Genomic DNA, 25633 nt, shown 5'->3' with positions numbered 1-25633 from the left:
GGCGATCAAGCGACGTCGGCATAAACAAGGCGCACTGAACTCCTCCCCCCCCCCCCCCNCACTCTCCCATCCGAGCCTCCCACACTCCTTTCTTCTCACCCTCCTTTCTTCTCACCCTCCTTTCTTCTCACCCTCCTTTCTTCTCACCCTCCTTTCTTCTCACCCTCCCGTCCCTCCATTCTCTTAAACACCAATACTCCATCCTCTCACGGGCTCGCTTACCGCTTGAATCTCGTTGGAGTCAACCTGGATATGTTGGGAATTGTCGTCATCCTGTGTGCCGCGTCCCTGGTCTCTAGTTCTAGACTGTCCACTATATTTCACTCCGAACATCACTGTTACTTTTCCTCTGCATTAACGACAACTGTATTCTCCCACCTTTGTTATACACACCCACTTGGTCCTGAATACCTGCAGTAGTGGGATTTCTGCTGCCCCCAGTCCTCCATTCCTGGCAAACCGGTGGGCTACTGTCCATGACGCCGTCTGTCAAACATGGTACCGACATTCCCCAGGCCCTTGGCCATTGAGCTCTCTTGGGCCCAGTACGTAGGACGTGCAGCTAGCAGTGAGTTCATACCGTCCGACTAGCATACGCAGCCGGATATTCACTAACACACCTGCTTTCTTAGATGCCCGAAAGCCATTTCTTAATATCAGCGGTTGTCGACGGCATAGCGCACGACAGATATCGATCCCTGCGGCCACCACACCCATCGCTTCCACACGTCAGACTTTGGTCACCGCCCGCTCCCCTTCGGTACTTAGGCCATATTCCACTGAGTCGACTGCACCGGTGCCACCGACCAAGCCCTACCGGGACCTCACTATCGGCGTGCCTACCGAGGTCTTTCCCGGCGAACGACGCGTGTCTCTGACCCCTGCCAACGTCACCCTTCTCTACAAGAAAGGGTTCGCCAAGGTTCTCGTCCAGCGGGGAGCCGGGCGTCTCGCAGACTTCGCAGATGAGTCTTATACGGCTGCTGGTGCTACGCTCGTAGACAGCGCCGAAAATATCTGGTCCGATTCCAACATCGTGCTCAAGGTGCGCAGCCCGGCTCAAAAAGAGATCGAGTCCATTCGTTCCGGTCAGACAATCATCTCGTTTTTGCAGCCGGTGCAGAACAAGGAGCTGGTTGATGCCATTGCTGCCAGGGGGGCCACGATTTTTTCCATGGACATGATCCCACGCATCTCCCGTGCTCAGGTATTCGACGCTCTCAGCTCCATGGCCAACATCACCGGTTACAAGGCCGTCCTCGAGGCGTCCAATATCTATGGCCGATTCCTCACAGGCCAGGTCACCGCTGCAGGAGCGATCCCGCCCAGCAAAGTTCTGGTTATCGGTGCTGGTGTTGCTGGTCTCAGTGCCATTGCTACGGCCCGTCGACTCGGTGCAGTCGTGCGTGGCTTTGACACCCGTCCAGCTACGCGTGAGCAGGTTCAGTCTCTCGGAGCCGAGTTTGTCGAGGTCGATCTGAAGGAAGACGGCTCCGGAATCGGAGGATACGCCAAGGAGATGAGCAAGGAATTCATCGATGCCGAGATGAAGCTCTTCAAGGACCAGGCAAAGGATGTAGACATCATAATAACTACGGCCCTCATCCCTGGAAAGCCTGCACCAAAACTCATCAAGAAGGAGGCCCTCGACGTCATGAAACCCGGAAGCGTTGTTGTTGATTTGGCTGCCGAGGCTGGTGGCAACTGCGAGGCCACGGTCAAGGATGAGCTCATAACATACAACGACGTCAAGATTATCGGTATGTCGGTTGATAGACTGCACAAAAAAGCAGACTCTTTTCTGACAGCCTCTCAGGTTATACTGACTACCCATCCCGACTCCCTACCCAGTCCTCAACACTCTACTCCAACAATATCACCAAATTTCTACTGTCCATGGCTCCCAAGGAAAATGAGTTTGGAATCGACCTGAGTGATGAAGTTGTGCGCGGGGCCATTGTCACACAGGACGGGAATATTCTCCCACTTGCTCCTCGACCAGCACCTCCTCCGGCTCCTGCGAAACCCGTAGCAGCAGAGACCAAGGTCGAAGTCAAGGAGCTCACCCCGTGGCAGAAGAAGACCCGGGAAGTTGCTGCCGTCACAGGTGGAATGGTCTCTGCATTGAGTCTGGGTAAGCTGACGAGCCCCCTGTTCATGGGGAATGCCTTTACCTTTGCTCTCGCCAGTCTCATCGGCTACCGTGTGGTATGGGGAGTCGCACCGGCACTCCATTCCCCTCTCATGAGCGTGACGAATGCCATCTCGGGAATGGTGGGTATCGGTGGCCTCTTCATCCTTGGTGGGGGGTATTTACCTGAGACGATCCCTCAAATGTTTGGTGCTCTCAGTGTGCTACTGGCTTTCGTCAATGTTGGAGGAGGCTTTGTCGTCACTAAGCGTATGCTCGACATGTTTAAGCGTGAGTACTGCCCTGGAAAAAAAAAAGACGCGTCACATGCTGATGATCAAATTCTTCTAGGTGCGACTGACCCTCCCGAGTATCAGTGGCTGTATGCAATCCCCGCTACTCTTTTTGGAGGCGGCTTTCTCGCTGCCGCAAGCACCGGAGCTGCTGGTTTGGTCCAGGCTGGGTATCTGGCTAGCTCTCTGCTCTGTATTGGATCCTTGAGTGGCCTCGCATCCCAAGCCACGGCTCGCATGGGCAACATGCTGGGCATGCTCGGTGTCGGATCTGGTGTTCTAGCCAGTCTTCTAGCTGCCGGCTTCACACCCGAGGTCCTGACTCAATTTGGCGCCCTGGCTTCCGTCGGAACCTTGGCCGGTAAGATTTGACTGGGAGAAACTCGAATAGGCATCAGGACTGATCACTCGATATACCAGGATTCCTCATTGGTAGACGCATCACGCCTACCGATCTCCCACAGACAGTTGCGGCCTTGCACTCCGTCGTTGGACTTGCCGCGGTCATGACTAGTATCGGGAGTGTCATGGGGCACGTCTCTGACCTCTCGACTCTTCACATGGTGACGGCTTATATGGGAGTCCTCATTGGTGAGTGATACCGCTTTCTCCTGTGACCGCTACACATGGCTGGTTCCAATTATTGAACTACTGTAGGTGGCATCACCTTTACCGGCTCGATCGTCGCCTTTTTGAAACTTGCAGGGAGAATGAAGTCTCGTCCGGCGGTTATACCGGGCAAGCACTACATTAATGGTGGTCTGCTCACGGCAAACGCAGCGACAATGGGCGCCTTCATCACCATGGCTCCCGGCAGCCCCATGATTGCGGCAGGTGCGCTTGCGGCGAATACCTTTATGAGTTTCATCAAGGGCTATACCACAACGGCCGCTATTGGAGGCGCAGACATGCGTAAGTCACAATGTCAGGACGAGCCAGCATGTCGTATACTAACCGACCATGGACAGCCGTCGTCATCACCGTGCTCAATGCCTACAGCGGATTTGCCCTCGTGGCAGAAGGCTTCATGTTGGACAACCCCCTCCTAACGTCTGTGGGCGCCTTGATTGGCGTCTCGGGATCCATCCTGTCATACATCATGTGTGTCGCTATGAATCGGTCATTGACAAACGTGCTCTTTGGCGGGGCGACGGCGGCAACACAAGTGCAGGAATATAAGCCACAGGGAGAGGTGACGCAGATATCTGTTGACGAACTGGCCGTCTCGCTTCTCGGCTCGGAGTCGGTCATCTTCATTGTCGGATACGGAATGGCTGTGGCCAAAGCGCAGTACGCCATCTCCAACATTGTCGAGATGCTCCGATCCAAGGGTATCAAGGTTCGCTTCGCCATCCATCCCGTCGCAGGCCGGATGCCCGGTCAATGCAACGTCCTCCTCGCCGAGGCCAGTGTGCCTTACGACATTGTGTTCGAGATGGACGAGATCAACGACGATTTCCCCGATACAGACCTTGCCGTCGTCATTGGCGCCAACGACACGGTCAACCCCATCGCACTAGAAAAGGGCAGTTCGATCGAGGGTATGCCTGTTTTGCACGCCTGGAAGGCCAAGCAGGTCGTTGTCATGAAGCGGAGTCTTGGTAGTGGATATGGTGAGTGATGTTAAAATTACCAACCCCAACATCCCCCTCTTTTTCCCCCCTGGGGAAGAAGCAAAATGTGGACCGAAAACTAACCCGTGGGCACCATCCCTAGCCGACGTACCCAATCCCATGTTTTACATGCCAAATGCACGCATGTTATTCGGCGACGCTAAGATTTCGTGTGAAGGTTCGTCCTCCCCCAGATTTCGATGGTACAATCATCACTGACGTTTTCCACAGCGATCAAGAGGGCGGTAGAGAAAAAGATGTAGTTGTCCGTTATGATTTTGCGGATTATACATGTATTTTTTTTCTGTCTATGTGTGTGTGCATAGGTTCTGATCGTTTATCGCAATGTCATCTCGGATTGACTCGGTTGAAGAGGGATAAACATTGTCACGCCATTTTTGGCATATCGCTCAACGTATGGGATGATCCAAAGAAAAATTTGGTTCTCGATTGTATCGCATATATACACACAAGAGCACTGCACCAGTAGATTCCTCTTCTAAGCTCTGCTTCTCTTTCACTACTCTAGGCTCGCTGCGCAGCCACGGGCTCCCAAGTGGTAAACTTGGGCTTGGTCCTGCAATCAACGTCCTGTTTAGCAGATACTCCTCTACTACGATTATATCTGGGAAGAGGATAGACTCACGTGCTGTACGTCTTGAAAGCACCACGCGTCTGGGTATAGTTGGGCTTGGGGAAGGATGGTTCGAAGTGGCGAGTGCCGGGCGTCATGAGGGCGTCCTGGCCCGGCGGCTTGTCAACCATGTAGCTGATCCACGAGTGCCAACCGGGCTCGATCTGGGCGGCATCGTAGTCATGCTTGGCGTACTCGACCCAGCGGGTGCGGAGGGGGAGTTCCTCGTTATTTTCATAGAACTTGTTTCCGGCGCGATCGGTGCCAATCAGAGTCCCGGCCTTGGTGTCGCCTGTGCGCGTCAGTTAGCTAAATGACCAACCTCTGACAAGAGGAGGGGGACATGCGTACCGATGTACTGTTGGGTAACGGCGAAAGAAGGCGTGGATTAGTATCTGAATTCTGGGGAAGGAATAGAGAAGGCTGCCTAGACATACCACCATCTGCATTATGTAGTCCTGTATTCCGGGTTAGCATCTCCATGCAAGTTGAAGGGGGGGGGGGGGGGGGTAATACCTTGAATCCGACCTGACGCAGGTTTCGAAGAGTTCGTGTAATCGTCGACATGGTGGCGGAAGATCTGATAGATTGACCGTCTGCAACTCTGAACAATTGACGGGATGCAGGAAGTTGTAGGAGGCGGCAGTCAGTTGGGTGGTGTCGAGCATCATGCTGGGGTGACGGTAGAAATCCGGGTAAATACATCAACCTCGGGTCACTGGGGGTACCGACAGCTTTCTTAGCTCCTAACAATATGCGTTTTATCATTTTGATGCATCATTTCAAGCTGTAATCTAAACGCAAGATCCAGCACCTATACACCCCTCGGAAGCACGGGCGCAATGTTGGCGAGGGTATGTCCCCGTTCTGTCGCCACAGGAGGCTCTCGTTCCAGCACAAGGAGTCCAATTCCACCACCCTCGATACGACGGCAGTGCTGCCGCCGGCGTCAGTACAGCGGACAAGCAGGAGCTTCGACATCGCCAGCTGCGAGCTCGGGGCCCGGTAGCGGCGCGGCGGGAGCTCTGGCCCCCTTTGTTAATGAGCTGGATCGTATCGCTCCCCGATTCGATATTCGAGGCGAACAGATCCAAATCATCAAGACGCCCGCCGACTTTTACGAGACGCTCAAGGTATTATTTATTCCTCTTCCCTCTCCCACACACGAGAATGGACGATATGGAGAATCACGAGCTGACCCATTGGCTCCCCTCTAGAACCGCATACGCAATGCCAAGAGCCGCATCTTCTTGTCGACATTATACGTTGGCAAGACCGAGGGGGAACTTATCGAGACGCTGTGCGACGCCCTGCGCGCCAACCCGGAGCTCAAGCTGAGCGTGCTGACGGATGCGCTGAGGGGAACGCGAGAAGCGCCCCGGCCTTCCTGCGCTTCGCTGCTAGGTCCGCTGGTCGAGGAGTTTGGGGACAGCCGCGTTGAGGTGCGCATGTATCATACGCCCAACTTGACGGGGTTGCGCAAGAAGGTGGTGCCCCAGAGGATTAATGAGGGATGGGGGCTGCAGCACATGAAGCTGTACGGTGTTGATGACGAGATCATCATGTCTGGGTATGCTCTCTCTCTCCTTGTGAAGAAAAAAGAGAAGGGAAGAAAAGAAATCAGACACCCGGTGACTAACTCTGTGACAAGTGCAAATCTATCCTCGGACTACTTCACCAACCGCCAGGACAGATACCACCTCTTCTCGTCGGCTTCTGTGACAGAGCACTTTTGGCGCATTCACCAGGCTGTCGGCAGCTTCAGCTTCCTTCTGCAGCCGGCCAAGGACGACGAGGCGGGCTTCACCCTCGGATGGCCGCAGTCCAACTCGGCGCCGTCCCCGCTCGAGAATCCCGAGTCGTTTGTCAAGGCGGCGACTGCCGTCCTCACGCCTCTCATCCTGCCGAAATCCAAACCGGTCAACCGCCTGTCCTCGTCCTCGTCCTCTCCTGAGTCCGTGCCCGACTCGGACACAACCGTGTACATGATGGCCCAGCTCTCGCAGGTAATGAAGCCCAACGTGTCGACGGAGCTGCCCGCTATCACGCACGTCCTCAAGACGCTCGCGTCTCCCGAGTACCGAGACTCGTCGTGGACCTTTACAGCGGGCTACTTCAACCCTGCTCCGTCCCTGACTAGTCTACTCCTGGAGACGGCGTCGTCGGCCCGTCAGAACACCGTCATCACGGCCGCCCCTGAGGCGAACGGCTTCTACCGCTCCCCCGGTGTGTCGGGTATGCTGCCGGACGCGTACGTCCTGCTGGCACGCCGCTTCCTCACCGCCGTCCAGGGCTACGGAAAGCAGTCCGACATCTCCCTCAAGGAGTGGCGCAACGGTACCGCTGGCCAGCCAGGGGGGTGGACGTACCACGCCAAGGGCCTGTGGATCACGCTGCCCGGTGACACGGACCCGGCTATCTCTCTTGTCGGAAGCTCCAACTACACACGCCGCAGCTACACGCACGACCTAGAGGCTGGCACGCTGATTGTCACGCGTGATGAGGGTCTCAAGGCCAGACTGGGCCAGGAGCAGCTGTGGCTGCAGGAGCATGCCAAGCCTGTCACGCAGGATGACTTTGCCAGGAATGATCGGAGGGTCGGGCTGCATGTGCGTGTTGCCATGTGGATTGTCAAGATGGTGGGAGGAGCTTTGTGAAGACACCAGCACGCCATATTGCCTGTTTCGAAATTCTTGTATACTACTGCTACCATTACATAGACATAGACTTTAATGTATACCCTTGATCACCTCAGAGACATGTGGGTGGCGCGAACCAACAAGTTAAAGAAACACGGAACTGTGCGCACTCCTTTCGTAGAGAATTGGAAAAAAGTACAAGAGAACAATTGTACATGGAATTTTTTGCTAGATCTACAAGCCGATGTTGTTACATAATAGACCACCCTTCTGCGACCTTCTACGCACCGAGAATCTTCTGACCGCTCTCAGGACCGGGAGTGAAACCCCCGACGAGAATTTTGCTGACGAGATCACTCTGGTGTCGGTCAATCATCTCCTTGAGCACGGAACGCTCTAAGATGACCTTGCCATCCTCGAGTAGATCCTTGACGTCGACATCGTCGAGGTCGAGCGCCCTACCCTCCCAGGGGACCTGCTCTATTGCATCGAACAGCCTCTGTCGCCTGTCGCTCGTGACGAAGAGGGTGCGTCCATCAGCCTTTCCGAGGCCGAGGTCACCCAGCACGCCAGTCATGTACTTGGCCATGTATGTCTCGCGCAGGCCGTCTTTGAGGAATTTGTCGGCGACGAGTTCGAAGTCAGCGGGCATGGCGAGGTCCATGCCATCCTCGCAGACGAGGAGCTCGCCCCTGCGGTAGCGATAGCTCAGGGCCGTACGCCAAGCCTTGTCGTATACCTTGCGGTTGAGCTTGGTGCCGAAGTCGCGCGGGTGCGGGCCGAACGTCTTGCCACCGCCGCGGCGGATGGGACTCTGCTTGGTGCCCACGCGGGCGCGGCCCGAGCCCTTCTGCGCGTGCACCTTGCGGTGCGAGCCGTGCACTTCATATCTCGTCTTGACAGAGGCCGTGCCCAGCCGCGTGTGGTCACCTTCGTACACGACCGCCATGTGGAGGAGGTCGCGACGCAGCGGGAGGTACAGGTGCTCGACCGACCACTGCTCCAGCGTCTTGGGCTCGAGCCAGGGGAAGCTGTGGATGGTGACGGGTACGGAGGATGCTGTGCCAAGTTTGGTCAGTACCTTCCAACTGTCTGCTAAGATATATACATCTTATTCTCACTGCCTAGATAGATGAGAAAAAAACATACCTGGGTTCCACGATTGCATAATCTTCTGCGTGTCTGCCGTCTTTGTAATCTGACTCATCGGTGCCTCGGTGGCCATTGTCCGCGCAAACGTCTTGGTCGGGTGCGAGGCCTACACGTGCGGTCAGGTCAGGTCAACTAGTTGCATCATGAGGCCAGGAAGGTCATTCAACATACCCTAGCCGCTATCCCGAGAGATCTCATGGCCTCGGTAAGACTTCCGACTCCTCGTGCAGCCATCGTTGCCGGTCGTTTGATGTCGTGGGTTGTAGATGGATTGAGGTCGTTGTCGCAAGTTTTGCAGGAGTCGAAAACCATGCCAGCAGGGGAAAAAAAGGCACTGCACTGGCCCGGGAAAATAAAGGTGGATCACTCCCACCCAAAAAGGAAATCACCACCACTTGGCTTTTTTTTTCTCTCGTGTATCCGGTTCTCCTTTGCACCACCAACACTTCAAAACGACACCCATCTCCTTTTTTCTTCTTCTTCGACATCTTCCCACCCCCCTCCCATCATGTCGCGGTGTCACTCTGTCGTCACCAGGCCACTGGTGAGGCAATTATGTCACCGACCGGCACAGCAAGGCTTAGCCCGGCCCTTTTCCACTACAATGTCCTCCTGGTCAGCAACGACCTCCGATGCCCAGCAGCAGCAGCCGCAACAGACTTCGTCTTCGCCTCTGGACCAGAGTCCGGACACGGTCCTACCCGAATTCGAGGATTCCCTAATCAGAGCTGGAAAGATGCCCGTTGGCTCCCGCAGACGCCGCGTTGCCATGCGCACCACGACCGACTCCCTCCCCTTTGAGCAGCTGCCCTATCAGGCCTTCCAGGAAGCACGCAAGATCCTGGCCGCCGACCGGCAGGACAAGTTGCAACGCATCCGAGACGAGACGGCCAAGATTTCCTGGCTCGAGGCACGCGATGCCTCCCTCATCAAGGGCGGCCAGTACATGAAGGATACCAAGCTGGCCAGTCTGCGTCGCTACGTCGAGCAGCTCAAGATTCTCGCCGACATCAACGACCCGCTTGTCAAGAAGCGCTTCGAGGATGGACTGGGTATGCAACTTGCTCTTTTTCTCTCTCTCTCTCTCTCTCTCTCTCTCTCTCTCTTGTATAAAGAACCAAAAGTCAATATCCTTGTTCTTAACAAACAAAAACAGGCGATATGGATAAGCCCATATACCGACACTATGCCGAGAAGCGATGGCGCTCATACAACTACAAGCTCATCAAGCAGCGCATCTCGCAATTCCACGTCGTCCCCGACATTCTGCCGAAGCTGGAGCCCACAGCTGACGTGCAGCTGTACTTTGGGCAGCAGAAGACGCCGGCGGGCCAGGTGGTTGACAGCCTGCTGAGCGAGCGCCCGCCCCGGCTACGCGTCCAGGTCTTCGACAAGGGCGAGCGCCTGGTGTCTGTCGTGGTCATGGACGCCGATGTTCCCGACGCTGAGAACGACTCGTTTTACAAGCGCTGCCACTTCATGGCCGCCAACGTGCCTCTCAGCCCCACGCAGACGTCGCTCCCGCTCGGCCGCATCCGTGCCGACGACCAGCTCGCCGTGCCGTGGCTGCCCGCTTTCGCCCAGAAGGGCGCCCCCTACCACCGCCTCGCCATCTTCCTGCTCGAGCAGAAGCCCGGCGAGCGCATCGACGTCGCCCGCCTCCGCGAACTGTACGCCTCCAAACGTGACGGCTTCTCCCTCAAGTCCTTCCGCGGCAAGTTCTCCCTCAACCCTGTCGGTTTCACCATGTTCCGCTCCGTCTGGGACGACAACACCGCAGACGTCATGGCCAGGCACAAACTACCCGGCGCTGACGTCGAGTTCCGTCCCACCCGCGTCCGCAGCCTCAAAACCCCCGTCAAGCCTCGTGGCTGGGAGGCCAAGCACCAGGGCCCTAAGTACCGCCACCTGTGGAAGTACACCAAGCGCATTCGCGGTCTCTCCAATGCCAATGGCTGGACTAAGCGCAAGTAGGGTGTTACTCTGTGATATCTTGTAAACTGTATTACTATGCCAGTTTTCTCCCCTACAATGGTACATTTCCTGTTTTTTGTTGTTCTCACTGGGTATGTGGAGAAGAAATGTGTCTCCTATTTCTTGGCACTTATTAAAGGGAATGAATGTACAATGGGAACTAAATCTTGTTTAGGCGGAAGAAAAGTGTACGATTTAAGTGTCCTGTACGGATTATATATAAAACCATCACCATACTTTGAACGATCTCCTTGCCATCTATCTGCTCAAGAAACCTGGCACGGTCCGTGTTGTGTTCAATTACTAAACTTGAGATATCAACTTGAAAGAGTTCCATAATACAGCGCCAAAATCAAATAGCCACGCTCAAATCAACCATGTACGCCAGGTAGGATCCCGAGGACAATGTCGCCCATAACGATTCACAAAGGATAAAGAAAAAATCCCATCAAACCCAGTCCGGATACCACAGCCCTGTGGTGGTATCGTGTCGCTCACAGAAACCTATGGCGTCATACACACATTGCCGCTGGTAACGGCTCACGTGTTTTTTCTTGCCTCGCTTTTTTCCTTTTCTTGTTTTTGTTCTTTAAAAAACCGACCGTCGAGGTAAACTATTGAAACATGTCATCAGGCATGTGATCATAGTTGATATCCTCTTCATTTTTGATGACTGGCGACATCGCAAAGATGCTATCGGACAGGGTGGGCGACTGTCCAACCATGGAAGGGTCGTTGTCAAATAGGTCACCGGCAGCCAAGGAGAATTGCTGGTTGTCGTCGTCATTGTCATCGTCGACGAGGGTGGCGGCAGGAGCAGGCTCGGGGTCATCCTTTGTCTTCTTGACAACAAAGCGCTTGGCTTCGGCGTTGATCCAGTCGTCGATGTTTGGGTCGCCGCATCCGGCGTGGTTCATGAGATCCGTCTTGAGCTGGTTGATCTCGTCGATGAGCGACGTGTAGTCACGTTGGAGGCTGGAGTGCATGACCTCGAGCTCGCATTTTTGAGTCTCGAGGTCACACACCCATGCCTTCTTCTTCTGGCGGCACTTGGAGGCGGCAATCCGGTTGCGCTCCAGGTACTTTGTGCGCTTGAAGTCACCACCTTCGCCACCAGCGATGCCACCACCGCCGTCAACGTCATCTTCTGAGGGCTGACGTTCCCTCTTCCTTGCACGGGTGCTGCGGCTTGGTGCTGAAGGGTTTGCCTTGGCTGTCTTGCCCGCCCTGGGCTCCTGCTTCTTGGTAGCTCTGATAGCGCGGGCAGGCTTGGCGCCAGGTGACGAAGGGCCGGACGACAGCGAGGGAATAGACGATTTGCTCAAGGTTCGCGAGGACTTGCCCTGTATGCGCGTGGTGCGAGCAGTGCGACGAGGGGAGGCTGCGTCAGCGACCTGAAGCTCAAGAGCGCCATCGTCAACGGCAATAGTAGAGGCGTTATTGATGCGGGGGTTGGTGGTTGTGTAGTCTTCGGGAGAATCTGCGAATGGGTTGGGGTCTAGAGAGTTGCCCCAGGTTGACGGGTCAACTGTGAGCTGGTCTGATTCTTTGCCACTGAGGTTTCCAAAAAAGGGCATGGCAAGATGGGGATCGGCCATGTCGGAAGTCGGGTCCCCAGACAGGTCCATGAGGTCGTCCAGGTGGATGGCGGGGTGGACCATCTGATCGGCCAGGGTCGACATGGTGGCGGTGGTTATGGGTAGCTGGTACGAATGCGCAGCAGTTGCTTGACGAGTTAATGAGGGGGGAAAGGGGATGTAAAGAGGTGACAAAGGCGAGTGAGCGAAGAAGTGGAATAAGAAGAAGAAAGTGAATATGGGTATCGGGACGTAGAGGAAGGAAAAAAGTAAGAGAGGAGGGGGAAGGAATGTGGTTGGAGGGAAAGCTGACGTTAATGTTGCTTCTGGGTGAAATGTCGCGGGGCGTGAAACAGTTAAGAAAGAGGTACCCTGGGGATCGGCCCCTCTGTCGGCGGCATCCGGTAGTAAAAATAAAGATAGCAGCAAAAGGTACAAGCACTCGTACGAATAGTAATACTACGAGAGAAACTGTTGGTGTGTTGCCAGTCGTTGTACTGCGTGCTGGCTGGTACGGAGGAGTGATAGTAACTGCGTGCTTGGTACTAAAAGTGTCTCGTACCGAGCTGTCGTGGACTGGTGGTAGGGTTGGCTAGATCCAGGTATTAGTGGAAAGCTATTATGGATGGGACCATGCAGCTTCTGCTTGGCTGTGCCGGGCACAGGTAGGTGCTGATGGGTATTACCTGTACGAGTAGTTACTACCATAGTAGGCTTTGCCGGGCTTTGCTGGAATATCTGCTGGGCTGGCTGGGGCTGGCTGGGCGTCTTTATTTGGTTGGGGCTTGTTGCTGGTTCTCTTGACGCCTTCACGTTGCTTTCCGATTCTAGGCTGAGCAAGTAAAGCAAGTAAAGCAAGCAGCAGTACGAGTAGCACTACAAAGTACTGCAACCAGTACTACTGCCGAGTTGGGCGCAGCTGTTGCGGGGCATCAAGGTCCAAAAGACCAAGGTCAAAAGGCAAAGCCCAAGCACGGTTGACCAGCTAAACCGAGGGCGGCTAGACGAGAAAGCTTGCACGGGTCGATCGGGAAGGGCAAGCGGCGGCTCGATGGAGAGGGGCGATACTCGGATACATTGATGCTTGACAACGATTGGACTTTGGGGTTGAGAGTGCCAGTAGGGAGTATCGGTACAGGATACAGACGGTACATATACGTACGAGTGTCCGTACATGTACTCGTACAGCTCACGTCCAGGGTCAATCCCAAGAAAGAAGGGGGGGGGGGGGGGAAGGGAAAAAAGAGGTGGGGGGGGGGGGGTGGATGTATATATGTATGTGTCTACGAGTATGCGCCTCGCATGTAATACTACAGTCTACTAGTAATACATATAGTATGGTACTGGTAGTATCTGCAGCTGGCATGGAAGAGAGACAGAGAAAAAAAAAAGGAAGAACATGAATGGCTCCATGACTCCCCCGAAATCGTGAATCCCACGTGATTTTGCTCTTTCTCAGAAAAAGAGAAGAAAGAAAAGAAGTGCTGAAACCGCACAGGTCGCGACTTCCCTCTCACACCTTGAGAACGTCTGTGAATGGTTCTGCCGTGTCCTATTGGATGGCGCGAGGGTTGGTTTGTATGGGAGAGGCAGGAGCGTCCCACCAGGTGGAGACCTGCCTGGGCGAGACGAGGGGTTTGACTTTGGAGAGTAGTAACAATAATACTGTACGAGGGAAGGTGCTGCTCTTTACTACGAGTAATATTATGTACACTTTTCTCTCTGATTAGCACCCTCTCCAGCTGTCACCCCACTGATGATACCAGCCACAGCTGTTAATGCCACTCTGCTGTCAATGCAATGCTTGCTCATCAGTGCAAGTATTACCCACTACTCGCAGTATTTGCAAAACAAAACAAAAAGTCACAGGGAAGGACCTGGGAGGAGCTCCCGGGGCCCCCCCGCTTAGGGTCACAGCTTTTTATTCATGATGCTGAGCAGAACCGCAAGAAGCGGAGCAGGAAGAGCATAAAAGCAGCGGGGCGGAGGTCTACTACGAGTACCTGTACGAGTGCCTTGCTATTTGCTTTGACAGTCCGTATCTGGATTTTCATTTTCTATTTGAATCGGCCGATGCTCACGTTCGGTATCAGTATGACTGGACTCTGCCAATACTGTGCAATACTGTGTAATACAGTCTAACCGTCTAAGACGGTCCTAACCTCTCTTGGCCCTCATACCAAGGCTGTAGCGTTCGCAGCCACAAAAGGACTGGAAGGGATTAATAAAGCAGTAGCCGTATCGGTGCTCGTGAATGCAGTGATATGATTAATATGAATAATATCTCCCTCGTCGAGAGCTGCCTTGTCTGTTTTTGTTGTGGCGACTGGAATGCTCTGCAACCAGTCGATGTTTGAACTTCCATACGGGCAGTCAACCATTGCCAGTATTGCATATAATACGGATCGCGTATGACTACCGACATCTATAGTAGTAATAATAGTCATAATGGTGTGATTCTTTTCTCTCTCTCTCAACTCTCTACGGATCAGTACGGAATATTCGGAGCATAATCTGGCAATTTTATCGGATCATGATACGAAACAAGAGGGAGCATATTGCCAAGTATCCAACTCTTGTGTGCTTGTTGTGTATTAATACCGGTACTTGTATGTGCATTATGAGCACCAACTCCGTATGATCTTGAGGATCAACCGTGGGTATCTCTCCCATATTTCTTCCTACCCCACTCCGCCTTTCCGAGCTCTACTCCCCATAAGCCGTATCAGTTGTATTTCTTATAGCTGTAATCGAGATACTCTACTTTCGGATCTTGTCCTTATCCGCACTTTCCGCATTATCTTCTTCCTCCTCTCTTCTTCGTCTAGCAAACTCAAAGCATCCAGCAAAACCACCTTATCCGAGAGCGTAACACCCGAGTACTTGTATACCCCGGTCGAGACGTTGAGAACCAAGCAACTTTCCAGGCCACGCGGAGCTTCCCAGACAGGACTCCTGCCCCTCCCTTTCCCCTGCCTAGGATAATATGTCCACATAGCTTTAATCCTCATGTTCTAGACCCCCCCCCGTCCTTTTTATCCCTCTCTTTTCTGCTCCCTGTACATGTACAAGTTTACCATGCAGCGGCCCTATCAGGCTATCAATCAAAGGTCAAGAGTCCTGGGACCTTGGTGGACCCTCTCCCCCGCAATTTTAACCACGCAAGACTGTCCCACACCGTTGTGATAATGATTGACGGGTGCGTCGGGATGTGGTGTGCACATCAAACCTTCGCGAAATGACCCCATTGGGCCCCATTCTGGCAAGCTGCAAGGTTCGGGAGAGAAAAGAGTGCCGACGACGACGATGGGATCGAGGAGCCATGGTACAACAAGCTCAAATGGACCCCAGTAACGGGGGGCGTACTCTGCTTCCATAACCTATCGCAAGCAACAACTCACCTTCCAAGAGTTCGCCATCTTAGTTTCCCCTCCCTTGGGCCTTGGCCATCAACCTCTCTGCCAAGACTGTCCCTTGAGTACAGATTACTTATAGGGCTAAATAATCAGTTGAATGCAACTGCTTCAGGAAACGGATAGAATCAATGCCTATGACCCGAGACCTGTGGTTCATGTGCCCTTGCCTATAGGCTACGATGATACAGTGTTATAAGCACCCATCTGCGGGTGTATCATGACAGCACTAGGATCTACCATGCCGTGTTATTAGACTTGCAGTATCCATGGCGTCATGACTCCCTCCCTCTCTCTCTCTCTTTCTCTCAACCTCACAGGTCTACTTGCCCATGTGACACTGCCAGCATACTCACGACTTGGCAATTCGAAAACGGATCGCCCGCACCCGGCAGCGTCAGCCGTCCAGACCTTTTTATCCAACCTAACTTCTGTTCACAAACCCTTTTTTCCCTCTTCTTGCATTTTCCTGCGTTCCGTGGAAAAGAAGAGGAGAGGATTATGTAAAAAGAAAAAAGAAAAAAATGAGGGGCTTCTTGCCCGCTCTTCTCCCATAACACTTCATAGAGTACAGCGACGATGAAATATTAGACTCTACGCTGTAGCTTCATCCCTCCCTTACCGAGTATAGATCATCTTCCATGACATCAGTTCCGAGTGATGATATCAATTTCCCTTAATTCTGGGGCCTCTTCTATTATGAATCCCTGTGTTTGAACAACTCTCCGTCACTCAGAGAGGAGAACATGTTCCGCCCCTTGAACCGCGCTGTTCGTCGTGGCAAACTTTTTGATACAGGAACCATCAGGGATATCCGTCTTTCCATCACAATCTATCACACTTCATCACACTCCGATAACGGCCATGGGATTTCCAGGTGACAAATCCGCTAAGTCATTCAACAACACCCCCCCATCCCTGTCTGCTTGTCAAAATGCCAATTCTCAAAGCACCCCCGTGGCCCTGATCTAAACGCGGCCACGGCAACTTAGTGCCCATGAGTCAAAAGAGATAAGTCTTGGGGGTATATTTCCATTGACCAGAAGTTATCTCCACGTTCTAATACGGAGGCAGGAGTGACCAATTGCAACCGTTCGCGATGCTGTTGTAAGAATGGCGTTTTGAACTTATATGCGCACCCGGTAGTAAAACGAGCCACCAGTCAGACGTAGCAGCGAAATAATGTTGGTAAAGCACTTATCTGAGGCTCCGGATCGGAAAGAAATTTATCCGGAAGATTTACTCACCGATGTAAAAATAGACAAGGCTCGAAATACGGCTGTTTTCTGCCCTCTTGATGATGCATTGTTGTATCTATCTGAGGGAAATAGCGACTGTACAGATGTTCTGTTTTATCAAGGACATCTCCAAGTGAAATACCGGTAGCTTATTCAGCTGTTTGTTCTGACACCACCATCCATCACGTGATCTCGCGTCCTTCCCTCAACCCCTCAACGCGTTCCCCTCCTGTTCTTCCACTTTATGTCAGGTATAGCAATCGGTTCTTAATCGTTTCGGCACTTTCGCCTCAACAGCTCCTTCTATGCCCTATAATCACTCTCCAGAATTCCCTTCAATATGTCTGAGCAAACCCCCATGCCGCGCATCACAGCGCCTTATCTCAACGCGTTCATCGGCCGCCACGTCACCGTCGTCGGCAGCGTCATCCAGCTCCGCGGTGACCAGGCTACCCTTGATTCTGGCGGCACGATAACTCTTGTCCTAAACCGGGTGAGTTCCTTCACACATCTCTCTTGCCATCCACCGTCCTCTTTATTTTCTCCCAAACTCTAGCATATCGCTCCAGTTTGATATACAATCTCTGACCTATCCAGGACGCGCATCTCGTCAATGGCAGCGCAGCCCACATTAACGGCAAGGTCAATCCTGACCTGTCCATCAAAGTCCTGAACTGCAAAGATTTAGGTAATAACGTTGGTATGTCTCTCCCCCATCTAACTCTTACTCTCTAAGCACCTGCCAACACCTGACAAATAAAAGACCTCGACCTCTACGCCTCCGTCGTCCAGGCCACCCATCAACATAAATCCATCTTTGCCGTTGACAACTGACTTGCTCGCCCGGACCGTGGCCGCCTATACCCACCACCACGAGCTCACGTGGCCATGGTCTGGCTGGATGAACCTGACGACGACATCACCAGCACTTCAAGCACAAACGCACCACGCTCTTCTCTGCCTTCGACCTTAACCCCTCCAGCAACACAGCAGCCATCCCCCTGGCCTACCCTTGCACATAGCTACGACTCCGACTCTGACCATCACAACGACACACGACCATACTCCGCTTCCCTATCCCAGACACACTCTAATATCTCATTTGCTTCCCGCCAGAACTTTAGCTACCGTTCCTCTCCCCGTGATCATTACTACCCATACCCTTACCCCTCCCCCTCTCCTTCGCAGTCCCCCTCAATGAACGACTACTCAATACCCTCCGCCCAACCTCGCGAGGACTACACCACTCCCATTTTATCCCAGCTGGAACCTACCCAAGACGGCGAGCTGCAGGAGCAGCATTCGTACTCGTCCACAACCCCCCCACCCAGCGGGAGATACTCATCCCCACCTCGACAAAGATATCTGGCAGCCATGGTGGCCGCTCCGCAACATCCGATACCATCACACACGCAAAGTACGCAGGGAACACAGAGCACGCAGAGCATTCAGGGCACACAGAGCACCGATAGCGAATTCCTCCTTGATGCCGTGGTAGACGGTATCGGGAGGATGCATGTGACCATGGCGCCAGATGAGGCAGGTCGTTGGCGTATAAAACGTCCGGACCGAAACAACTGAACGAACCCTGGGTTAGGTACTGGCACTTCAAACTCAGCAAAGATATAAACTCAAATTTGCTGTGTTACTCAGTAAAACGCACGTCATTTTAGCTCTGTACAAGCAATTCATTATACAGTGTAATCTGGCTCTACGGTACCATCCACTTGCTCAAAGGTTTTTTTTTTTTTTTTTTTTTTTTTTTTGAACGACGAAGTTATTTCAAACTGTCCAATTCCAATTGCTTCCTCTCACTATATTAATAATCACCAATCTCCTCTCCATTGTGTATAACATGAGACTACGAGTACGAGTAGAATAATAAAGGTGCAGACAGGTATTACTAGCCGTGTTGTGCTCATTCAGTGGCACCCAATGAAACAATGCTAATCCGCGCGTGCTCCCAATGTCACGCCACCTCCACTACTCTCAAGGTTGTATTGTAAGTCAAGGTCCCCTCAATCCACTCCCATGCTGGCAGCTAGTTGCACATGCCAACGCCACCTTTTGTTCTCGGTAATCTCCATTGCAACTCACCCCTTCCTAGCACTCGGAGGAGCCGACTGCAGGATGTGCTTTGCCCTCGCCACGAACCCTTCCAGAGCTTGCAGTTTCGCCTCACTCCTTTTGGCTCGCTCCCGCCACACATGTACTTCTCTCTGGACCTCCATCAACTGTTCTCTACTTGGTGGCGCGTCCAGGTTCGCGAAGCCACTCTGTTGCAACGTTGTGGGCGAATGCACCGGTCCAAGGTACTCATGGGTACATATACCTGTACTCTTGGGGGCTCTAGCTTCGATGAGTGAAGAGGAACAAGCCTTCGTTGATATCGGTCGAAGAGGGTTTCCCGACAGGACCTGAGCGCCCGGCCGTAGGCTATTCTGTCCTTCCGTTCGCACATTTGTCTGCCCCGGTGCCAAGGCTCGAAGCTGGTCCTGTCCCTTGAACATGGCGGCCATGAACTTGACATCAACATGTGTGCTCCTCCTGCTTAAGCTTGAAACAGATTCATGTGCTGTCTCGTGATGGTCATTGTTCTCAGAGATATCGTTGGGTTCGAACTGGGATGCGTCTTCAACAGTGTCATGATACTCTTCATGTGAAGATGCCCATGCTTCCGTGTCATTCTTGGCGTCTCCCGTGGAGTCGAACAGGGGCGGCATTCTCTTGGCTGAAGCTCTGGCCTTTAGCTCCTCACAGGTCCTGGACTCTGACATGGGCGGGTTAGGATCCGCTTCTTCTTCAACCTTGCCATAGGAAATGTTGAGGTTGGGGAGACTGTTTGCCTTTGCCCACGAACCGCCGCCCTGATTCTCTTGCCCTTGACCACGGAGATTGGGTACAGAATTCAGCCGGCCGTGTAGGAATTTCTCTGACGACGATGTTCTCAGGGGTATTCCACGTAGGCAACGCTCTTTCCCAGAGGTTCCATTGCATGAAGCCTCTGTCCTTTGTGGTGTTGTAGGTCGTTCCAGTCCGAGGCCCTCTGTGCCAATGCCTGCCTCTGCCAATGCGGAACCTAAGAAATTGCCCTACGAGTTCCCGGATCCCGATCTGTCGGTTCTGTCACTACCCTCAGATTCTATAAGACACTGCTGTGAAGTTGCATCTAATAATGCTTCAGTCAGACTGTTGGGTCTCCGCTTTCTCTGTGTGGTTGCTGGCTCTCCCTGGTACCAGCTCTGGGATGCTCTCAAGGCGGATTTGCAATCGCGCCTATCATATAGAAGGGCTTGGGCAGACATTGGATTTGGACCTTTTCTCCGGTGCTGCTCAATTTCTCTCAGGTGGGGGACAATATGACACCAGTTAGAGATTACCATCTCAGCAATATTGTTGGCAACACACATGTTTGCGACCGTGATGCTGCCCTTTGCCATCTTGGCCATAGTCGGCGGTTTCCGGATTCCTCGATTCCCAAAGTTAAGCCTCTTCCCGGGTTGAACAAGCCGAGGGGGTGTCGGTGGTGGTTCCTGTCTCGGCTCAAATGTTTTCAAGAGGTCACCCACAATCAGTGGGCCAAAGACTATACCCAGCGCATTGTACCCCATCAGCTCGGCAGCTGCTACAGGAACGTGATCATCTGTACTTCCCGACGATACCTGAGCCGTCCGTCCAACTAGACTCAGAAGACCGAATACAGCGTAAATGAGTTCTCTGCGTACGGAAGACTCGATTGTCATGATTGCCAACGCTACCAGCCGTGCGCATGGCTTACCGGATTCGTATTCATAGTTGTTATATATGGATTGCAGTGTGGCAAAGACATGGATGCTTCCCAAAATTCCACCGGGAAGCACTGAGAGTATCCTTTTGAAGGTCGAGGCGATGTCGTGAACGGAGTACGGTATGTGGCTCGGCAAGCTCGAGCAGCGGACTGTGCTAGCTACCTCATCGACAGCACTGTCTCCTAGAGCAAAGTAATAGTCAAACAGGGCGTTGACAGTCTTGATAGACCCCGAGACGCGGAACAGGCCCCTTGCAGTTGAGTTTTCGACTAGGTACTGGGCTGTGGCCTTGATGCACATCGGTACGACCAAGGGCCTATGGGCGTTGTTCTGGGGCAAATACAGCAGGCCCTTTCCGCATATTCGCACAATCTCTCCCGGGCTGAAGAACTGGACTGTATCTCGATATGTCGGAATCATGTTCTGGGCGAGCTCTGAGATGCTGCGGCGGTGCCTTACCGTCATGGGCACCGAGTCGCGCGCGTGGGACTGGGCAGACGTGGAAATTGCAGAAGGACGCAAGATTCGGGCAAGCCAATTCCTCCGCTTGTTCGAATTGTGGTTCGACAGTGCTCTCTATCCTTACTTGTCAGAACTCGTGTCTTTATGTACTAAGCACCTCCTCACCTGCTTTTGGGGCTTGAACCCATCATCTCTCAACATGCCCACGCCGTACTACGTCGCAGATGTTAGCTGATTCGAAAATGGACAGATCCCATCCAGACTGCACACCTCCTTTGCAACTCTGTTATACTCCTGTACGGATGTGGTTCTGTCTTGGATGTCTTCTGCATCCACGAGGACACCTAGGTTCTCGTTACTTGTCGTGCGCATCCTGACACGGCGGATGATATCGGCAGCCATCGACTGCGACGCTGCAGTAGTCTCCCAGTCAGATATTTGGAGAGCGCCGTTCTTATGATCTATTCGTTAGTGAGCTCAGTATAGAGATAGAGCTTCGGTAGAGAAAGAATATATCAGTCTTGCTGATTACTACTAGTTGATGGAGGAAATCATGCGTGCCATAAGCAGGCTGAAAGGGCTGCAGTGCTCTATAGATGGAAGGGAAGGTAACTGTGATGCGACTGGACTATTGACAGGTTGTGCTCGGTCTGCATCTTTTCTTCTTTGGCAGTTGCGTTGCGCTCTGCATATGCTGTTTGAACTGGAAGGACCAAATGGCACGCACGAGAGACTGTCACATGAACGTGATTCTCTGTATATCATCATAAAGAGGTCAGTTATGCTTACTGGGAGAAGCAGTGTTTATTGACTCGTTTTTCGTACTACTTGGCGCTTGGAATATAGGGGTAGTTGACAAACGTATTGCTTTCATCAGGTTCACCGTGATACCCATATTCCGTTGGACACACTCCTGACATCGGGTTCAGAGTTACACAGGCCATGGTATCAAAATCAAGCGCGACGAATAGAAAAGGGCGGAACATGACGAATACAGTGATATATTGTTGTAGATCGTAGTACTAAATGTATAGAAGATGGTAGCAGATAGTGGCGGTGTGCGTCTTCTTCAAGGGTGGCGGCTCCAATGTAGTGCATGTAATACCTTGCCAACGAATTTCGTCTCCTGTATTTCCGCGCAAGCAGAGAAGGTGATCTTGCCCCTATCTGTGCCTATGATCGAGCAATAGCAAATTCATGAAGACGCCCAAATCTTGTGGCTCGATACCCTACCTCGGAGAACAGAAGAAGTGCTCCTTGAACTGCTCTCGTTATGCAGATATCATGCCGTTCCCGGGCCTTATTCTCTCCCAGTTTCATGATGCGTCACAGCGTCGCTTGGCTTGGCGCTTTGCGTGTATGTGTGTATAGGTGGCCAAGAGCACATGGCTCCCAACGGCATTTTACAGCCGTCGGCATTCGTTCTTTGTCCATGTCGTACCTCATAAAAGTATGTGCTTTCAGCTCTCCTCTGCCTCACTCCACCTTGGCCAGGAGAATGTAGTTTAATATGTCCGACAAGGATATGATGCCTCGCAGCTTATTGTCGTCATCGACTACGATCAGCCTGTGCACGCGACTCTTGCGAATAGTGTCGAAGATGGCCTGAACGCGATCATTCTCTGAGCACGTGTATATCCCCGGGCTGTCGTCGGGTCGCTTGCATAGGGCGTCGCCGACGGTGTTGTCGAGCTCCTCATATGTGCCGCCCTTGATGCAAGGTATGATGTCCACTGATTCGAAGACGTTGAGGAGACGGTTGCTCTCGTCGACAACGGGCACGCTGCTTATGTTACGTTGGACCATCAGGCGGACGGCGTCGAGGACCGTGGATTCCATTGTGGTGGTGGCGATATTCGAGAAGGTGCCCATGCCGAGCTCGCGGACCGTCTTGCGCAGCTGCATCGTGTTGTGCTCGTTATTGACGGCAATGAACTTCAGGATGCGGTACTGGGTTATGACAGACACCACCCACTCGCGGCCCGTCTCGTCATCGATATCGACCAGGGGGATACGTCGTGCTCGCGTACCCAGCATACGCGTAATAGCGCCGAAGAGTGGAAGTGTGGGATTTACAGACACCGTCTCGATGGGGAGGGCCCCGATGGCCCTTTCAATGTCTGCACATATACCGTCAGCGCAACGGCATCGTCAAGCCTGGGAGGTCGGGTGGTGCAACATACCACGGAGGCTTCTTAGGCGAAACTGGTCCAGCTTGCCCATTTCGTCAGGGAACTGGCAGTAATACTGAATGACATTTAGGTAATCGGTGGCCGTCAAGATGCCGGCGAATCGCGAGGTACGCGAGTCCCATAGTGGCGCAGAAACAATGGCTTCCGAGAGATGTCAGTAATTGCGGCAGACAAGAGAAGGCTTTCTTTCACCCGAGTTGCCGATTTTCCTTTTTCCCTTGTGTACCCTCGAGTGTCGATAAGTTGTGGGTAGGAAGGGCTTGCGACCTACCGTTCTGGATAAGAATGTTGAGACTCTTTTTTATCAAAAGATCATTGTCGAGGACGACAAGACGGAAAGAGAGGGGGAAGACGTCGTAACCGCAGCGGACCTTGAGGAACTCTCGAATATTGTTCTGAGCGTAAGACGGCCGGTTAGCGACACTGCAGGGACATGAAGCAACCCATGCAAACGGGGAGGGTGGGGGTCAGGGTCATGCAACGATGGTGGAAGGGTATAAAATGCACGCACAAGACCTTGAATCTCGTCCTTGTCATGTACCGGCATTAAAGTGGTGGTCGGTGGCGGTGGTGGCATGACGGGTTGCTGCTGCTGCTGCTGCTGCTGCTGTTGCTGATCTGGCGCGGTCGCCATTGCGGTAGTATTAATTGGTCTTGGGCGTAGATATGATGAGGGAGCGACGAAGCGAGGGACGGGAGAGTTGACGGTTATGGTCGAGACAGGCGGAGTTGTGGTAATAACGTTTGAAGACTGCCCTACTTGGTGTTGGCCGGTCGCTGGATCCGGAGCCGGTGGTTGTGGTGAATCGTCCCCTCCTCCAGTTCCTTCTTCCACTGGCCTCAGCTTGTTGAATTCCGGTCCAGCGGCACCACCCGACAACAACGACGGTTCCGTTTGTTGCGCAAGATATTGCTGTGTAGTTATTGATTCTAGGTCGTCGGTTGCAGAAGATGGTTGGAAATTCCCTTTAGTCTTGCTGTACTGTGACTGCTGCTGCTGCTGCTCATCTTCGTCGTCGTCGTCGTCGTCGTATTCTGCGTGCTGCTGCTGTCGCTGCTTGTCGTGGCCATTATGGGCGTCGTCGGCGGGGTACAATGAAGCCGTGGTAGTATTTGTGGCGGCGGCGTCCAGTTGGTGGCCGCTAGCAGCCGCGGGATCCTCTTCCATTACTTGTTGTTCTGTTAGGTGTTCCCGCGTCCGTCTGTCCGTCGAAACCTTGGATGCCAGTACACGGTGGGGTGGGGGGAAGTACCGCCAGTAATGAGCTTTAGAGGGAAGAAGCTGTCGGCAACCTTGGTGATATGCGAGGGTGCGAGGGGGATATGATGGTGACTGGAGGAGCAAAGGATGAATACACACTTACTGCTACCATAGCACAGATTACTCCGTATTGATAATATTATTGCACGTAGCGACAACCCTGCTCTCGCTCTCTCTTTCTCCCCCTCTGTAGGTAAATGAGCATGATGGAGGGGGGGGGGGGGGTCAACCGCTACAGCATGATTGGCGGGTATTGGTGCAATAAGTATTACATTTACAATTTGCATCTACCATTTGCATCTAGCATTCGTACTAATACTACCTAGTATCACTACCTAATATTACTACCAGTACCAGTCCTTTACTTGTTTGAAAAGTGTCCTATAAGAATATCTTGCCTAGCAGCAGCAGCAGCAGCAGCAGCAATATAATATTACTCGTACAATACGACGACGTAGCTCGGTTGACAAGAATTGACAGATGGACATAAACCAACCAATACTACGAGCATGGGATTGTTGCTGCAGGCGGTGTTCTTTACATGTAATATCTTATCTATAAGCGCCTAAGCTGAAAGAGTTCCTTTCATCACGAGGTCCTACACTGCGCCTTGGCTGCCCTCTGCGAAACGAGATCGCCGGTACATGTTTCCTCTTGGGATGCTCTACGCGCTGATCAAATGTCAGGTAGCAGCAGTCTGCAAGAATCGGAGACCTCAATCTGTGGTAAAGGAATATTGAGTTGTAAACTGCATGACTTCCCTTACTCGTTATCTGACGGCAAGTTTCTGCGTACACATATTATCAATAGACAGGCAAGCTCACCTCTCGGTATCTCCCCTAGTAATCGGGGGTGAGGCGATACGTCATGATGGTGGTGGTACATCATATCACATGGGTGCAGTTCATGAGACTTGAAACACGGGCCCAGATTCACAGAGTAGTCTATCTAGCCATATGGGCCACAATCCAACACAGCAAGAGCAACAACAACAACAACAGCAGCAGCAGCAACAACAAACACATGGAAATGCCCATATGAAATTTGCGCCATCAGATACGTCTTTTTTGTTGACGGATAAGCTCGCCATGGCTGTCGATATGACCATAGGCTTACTACTAGTAGTATCATCACTTGCCTCGTACCAATCTGATTGTTAGTCATCCTCATGATAAGGTCAAACTCTACGGAGTACGGAGTAGAGTACGGATAGAGTCCGAGGCAAAAACAGGGCAGCGACAGCGCGTCGAGGGTGATAGCGAAATC

The 25633-nt window shown here is 52.8% G+C and overlaps 9 protein-coding genes across 9 annotated transcripts; 4 read left to right on the top strand and 5 right to left on the bottom strand.

Annotated features, from left to right (window-relative positions):
* Nucleotides 1-495: 495 nt before the first annotated feature.
* Nucleotides 496-4256, top strand: GMORB2_2629 (H+-translocating NAD(P) transhydrogenase; the record flags this gene model as incomplete). Its single annotated transcript, XM_035464608.1, has 8 exons — nt 496-545; nt 601-1760; nt 1817-2422; nt 2483-2785; nt 2845-3015; nt 3082-3336; nt 3393-4037; nt 4141-4256. The coding sequence occupies 8 exons, from the start codon at nt 496-498 to the stop codon at nt 4254-4256; spliced, it is 3306 nt and encodes a 1101-aa protein (XP_035319278.1).
* A 306-nt stretch (nt 4257-4562) lies between these two features.
* On the bottom strand, nt 4563-5238 carry GMORB2_2628 (NADH ubiquinone oxidoreductase subunit NDUFA12; the record flags this gene model as incomplete). Its single annotated transcript, XM_035464607.1, has 5 exons — nt 4563-4614; nt 4684-4963; nt 5023-5029; nt 5109-5129; nt 5188-5238. The coding sequence occupies 5 exons, from the start codon at nt 5236-5238 to the stop codon at nt 4563-4565; spliced, it is 411 nt and encodes a 136-aa protein (XP_035319277.1).
* Nucleotides 5239-5513: 275 nt separating this feature from the next.
* GMORB2_2627 (CDP-diacylglycerol---glycerol-3-phosphate 3-phosphatidyltransferase) lies at nt 5514-7328 on the top strand (the record flags this gene model as incomplete). Its single annotated transcript, XM_035464606.1, has 4 exons — nt 5514-5525; nt 5607-5804; nt 5889-6241; nt 6323-7328. The coding sequence occupies 4 exons, from the start codon at nt 5514-5516 to the stop codon at nt 7326-7328; spliced, it is 1569 nt and encodes a 522-aa protein (XP_035319276.1).
* Nucleotides 7329-7590: 262 nt separating this feature from the next.
* Nucleotides 7591-8696, bottom strand: GMORB2_2626 (large subunit ribosomal protein L4; the record flags this gene model as incomplete). The annotated part of the gene is made up of 3 exons (XM_035464605.1): nt 7591-8369; nt 8460-8568; nt 8634-8696. The coding sequence occupies 3 exons, from the start codon at nt 8694-8696 to the stop codon at nt 7591-7593; spliced, it is 951 nt and encodes a 316-aa protein (XP_035319275.1).
* Nucleotides 8697-8970: 274 nt separating this feature from the next.
* On the top strand, nt 8971-10436 carry GMORB2_2625 (large subunit ribosomal protein L35; the record flags this gene model as incomplete). The annotated part of the gene is made up of 2 exons (XM_035464604.1): nt 8971-9514; nt 9619-10436. 2 exons carry the CDS (start codon nt 8971-8973, stop codon nt 10434-10436), a joined length of 1362 nt encoding a protein of 453 aa, XP_035319274.1.
* Nucleotides 10437-11050: 614 nt separating this feature from the next.
* Nucleotides 11051-12118, bottom strand: GMORB2_2624 (uncharacterized protein; the record flags this gene model as incomplete). Its single annotated transcript, XM_035464603.1, has 1 exon — nt 11051-12118. The coding sequence occupies one exon, from the start codon at nt 12116-12118 to the stop codon at nt 11051-11053; it is 1068 nt and encodes a 355-aa protein (XP_035319273.1).
* Nucleotides 12119-17004: 4886 nt separating this feature from the next.
* GMORB2_2623 (replication factor A3) lies at nt 17005-17498 on the top strand (the record flags this gene model as incomplete). The annotated part of the gene is made up of 3 exons (XM_035464602.1): nt 17005-17157; nt 17262-17364; nt 17428-17498. The coding sequence occupies 3 exons, from the start codon at nt 17005-17007 to the stop codon at nt 17496-17498; spliced, it is 327 nt and encodes a 108-aa protein (XP_035319272.1).
* Nucleotides 17499-22390: 4892 nt separating this feature from the next.
* On the bottom strand, nt 22391-23740 carry GMORB2_2622 (uncharacterized protein; the record flags this gene model as incomplete). The annotated part of the gene is made up of 4 exons (XM_035464601.1): nt 22391-23034; nt 23098-23247; nt 23378-23501; nt 23618-23740. The coding sequence occupies 4 exons, from the start codon at nt 23738-23740 to the stop codon at nt 22391-22393; spliced, it is 1041 nt and encodes a 346-aa protein (XP_035319271.1).
* Nucleotides 23741-23750: 10 nt separating this feature from the next.
* GMORB2_2621 (uncharacterized protein) lies at nt 23751-24274 on the bottom strand (the record flags this gene model as incomplete). Its single annotated transcript, XM_035464600.1, has 2 exons — nt 23751-24036; nt 24090-24274. 2 exons carry the CDS (start codon nt 24272-24274, stop codon nt 23751-23753), a joined length of 471 nt encoding a protein of 156 aa, XP_035319270.1.
* Between the last annotated feature and the right edge of the window lie 1359 nt (nt 24275-25633).

Source organism: Geosmithia morbida (assembly GCF_012550715.1).
Source record: "Geosmithia morbida isolate 1262 chromosome Unknown scaffold_14, whole genome shotgun sequence".
Lineage (NCBI taxonomy): Eukaryota > Fungi > Ascomycota > Sordariomycetes > Hypocreales > Bionectriaceae > Geosmithia > Geosmithia morbida.
The sequence above is the reverse complement of the archived record's forward strand: the minus strand, read 5'-3'. Positions and strand labels throughout refer to the sequence as shown.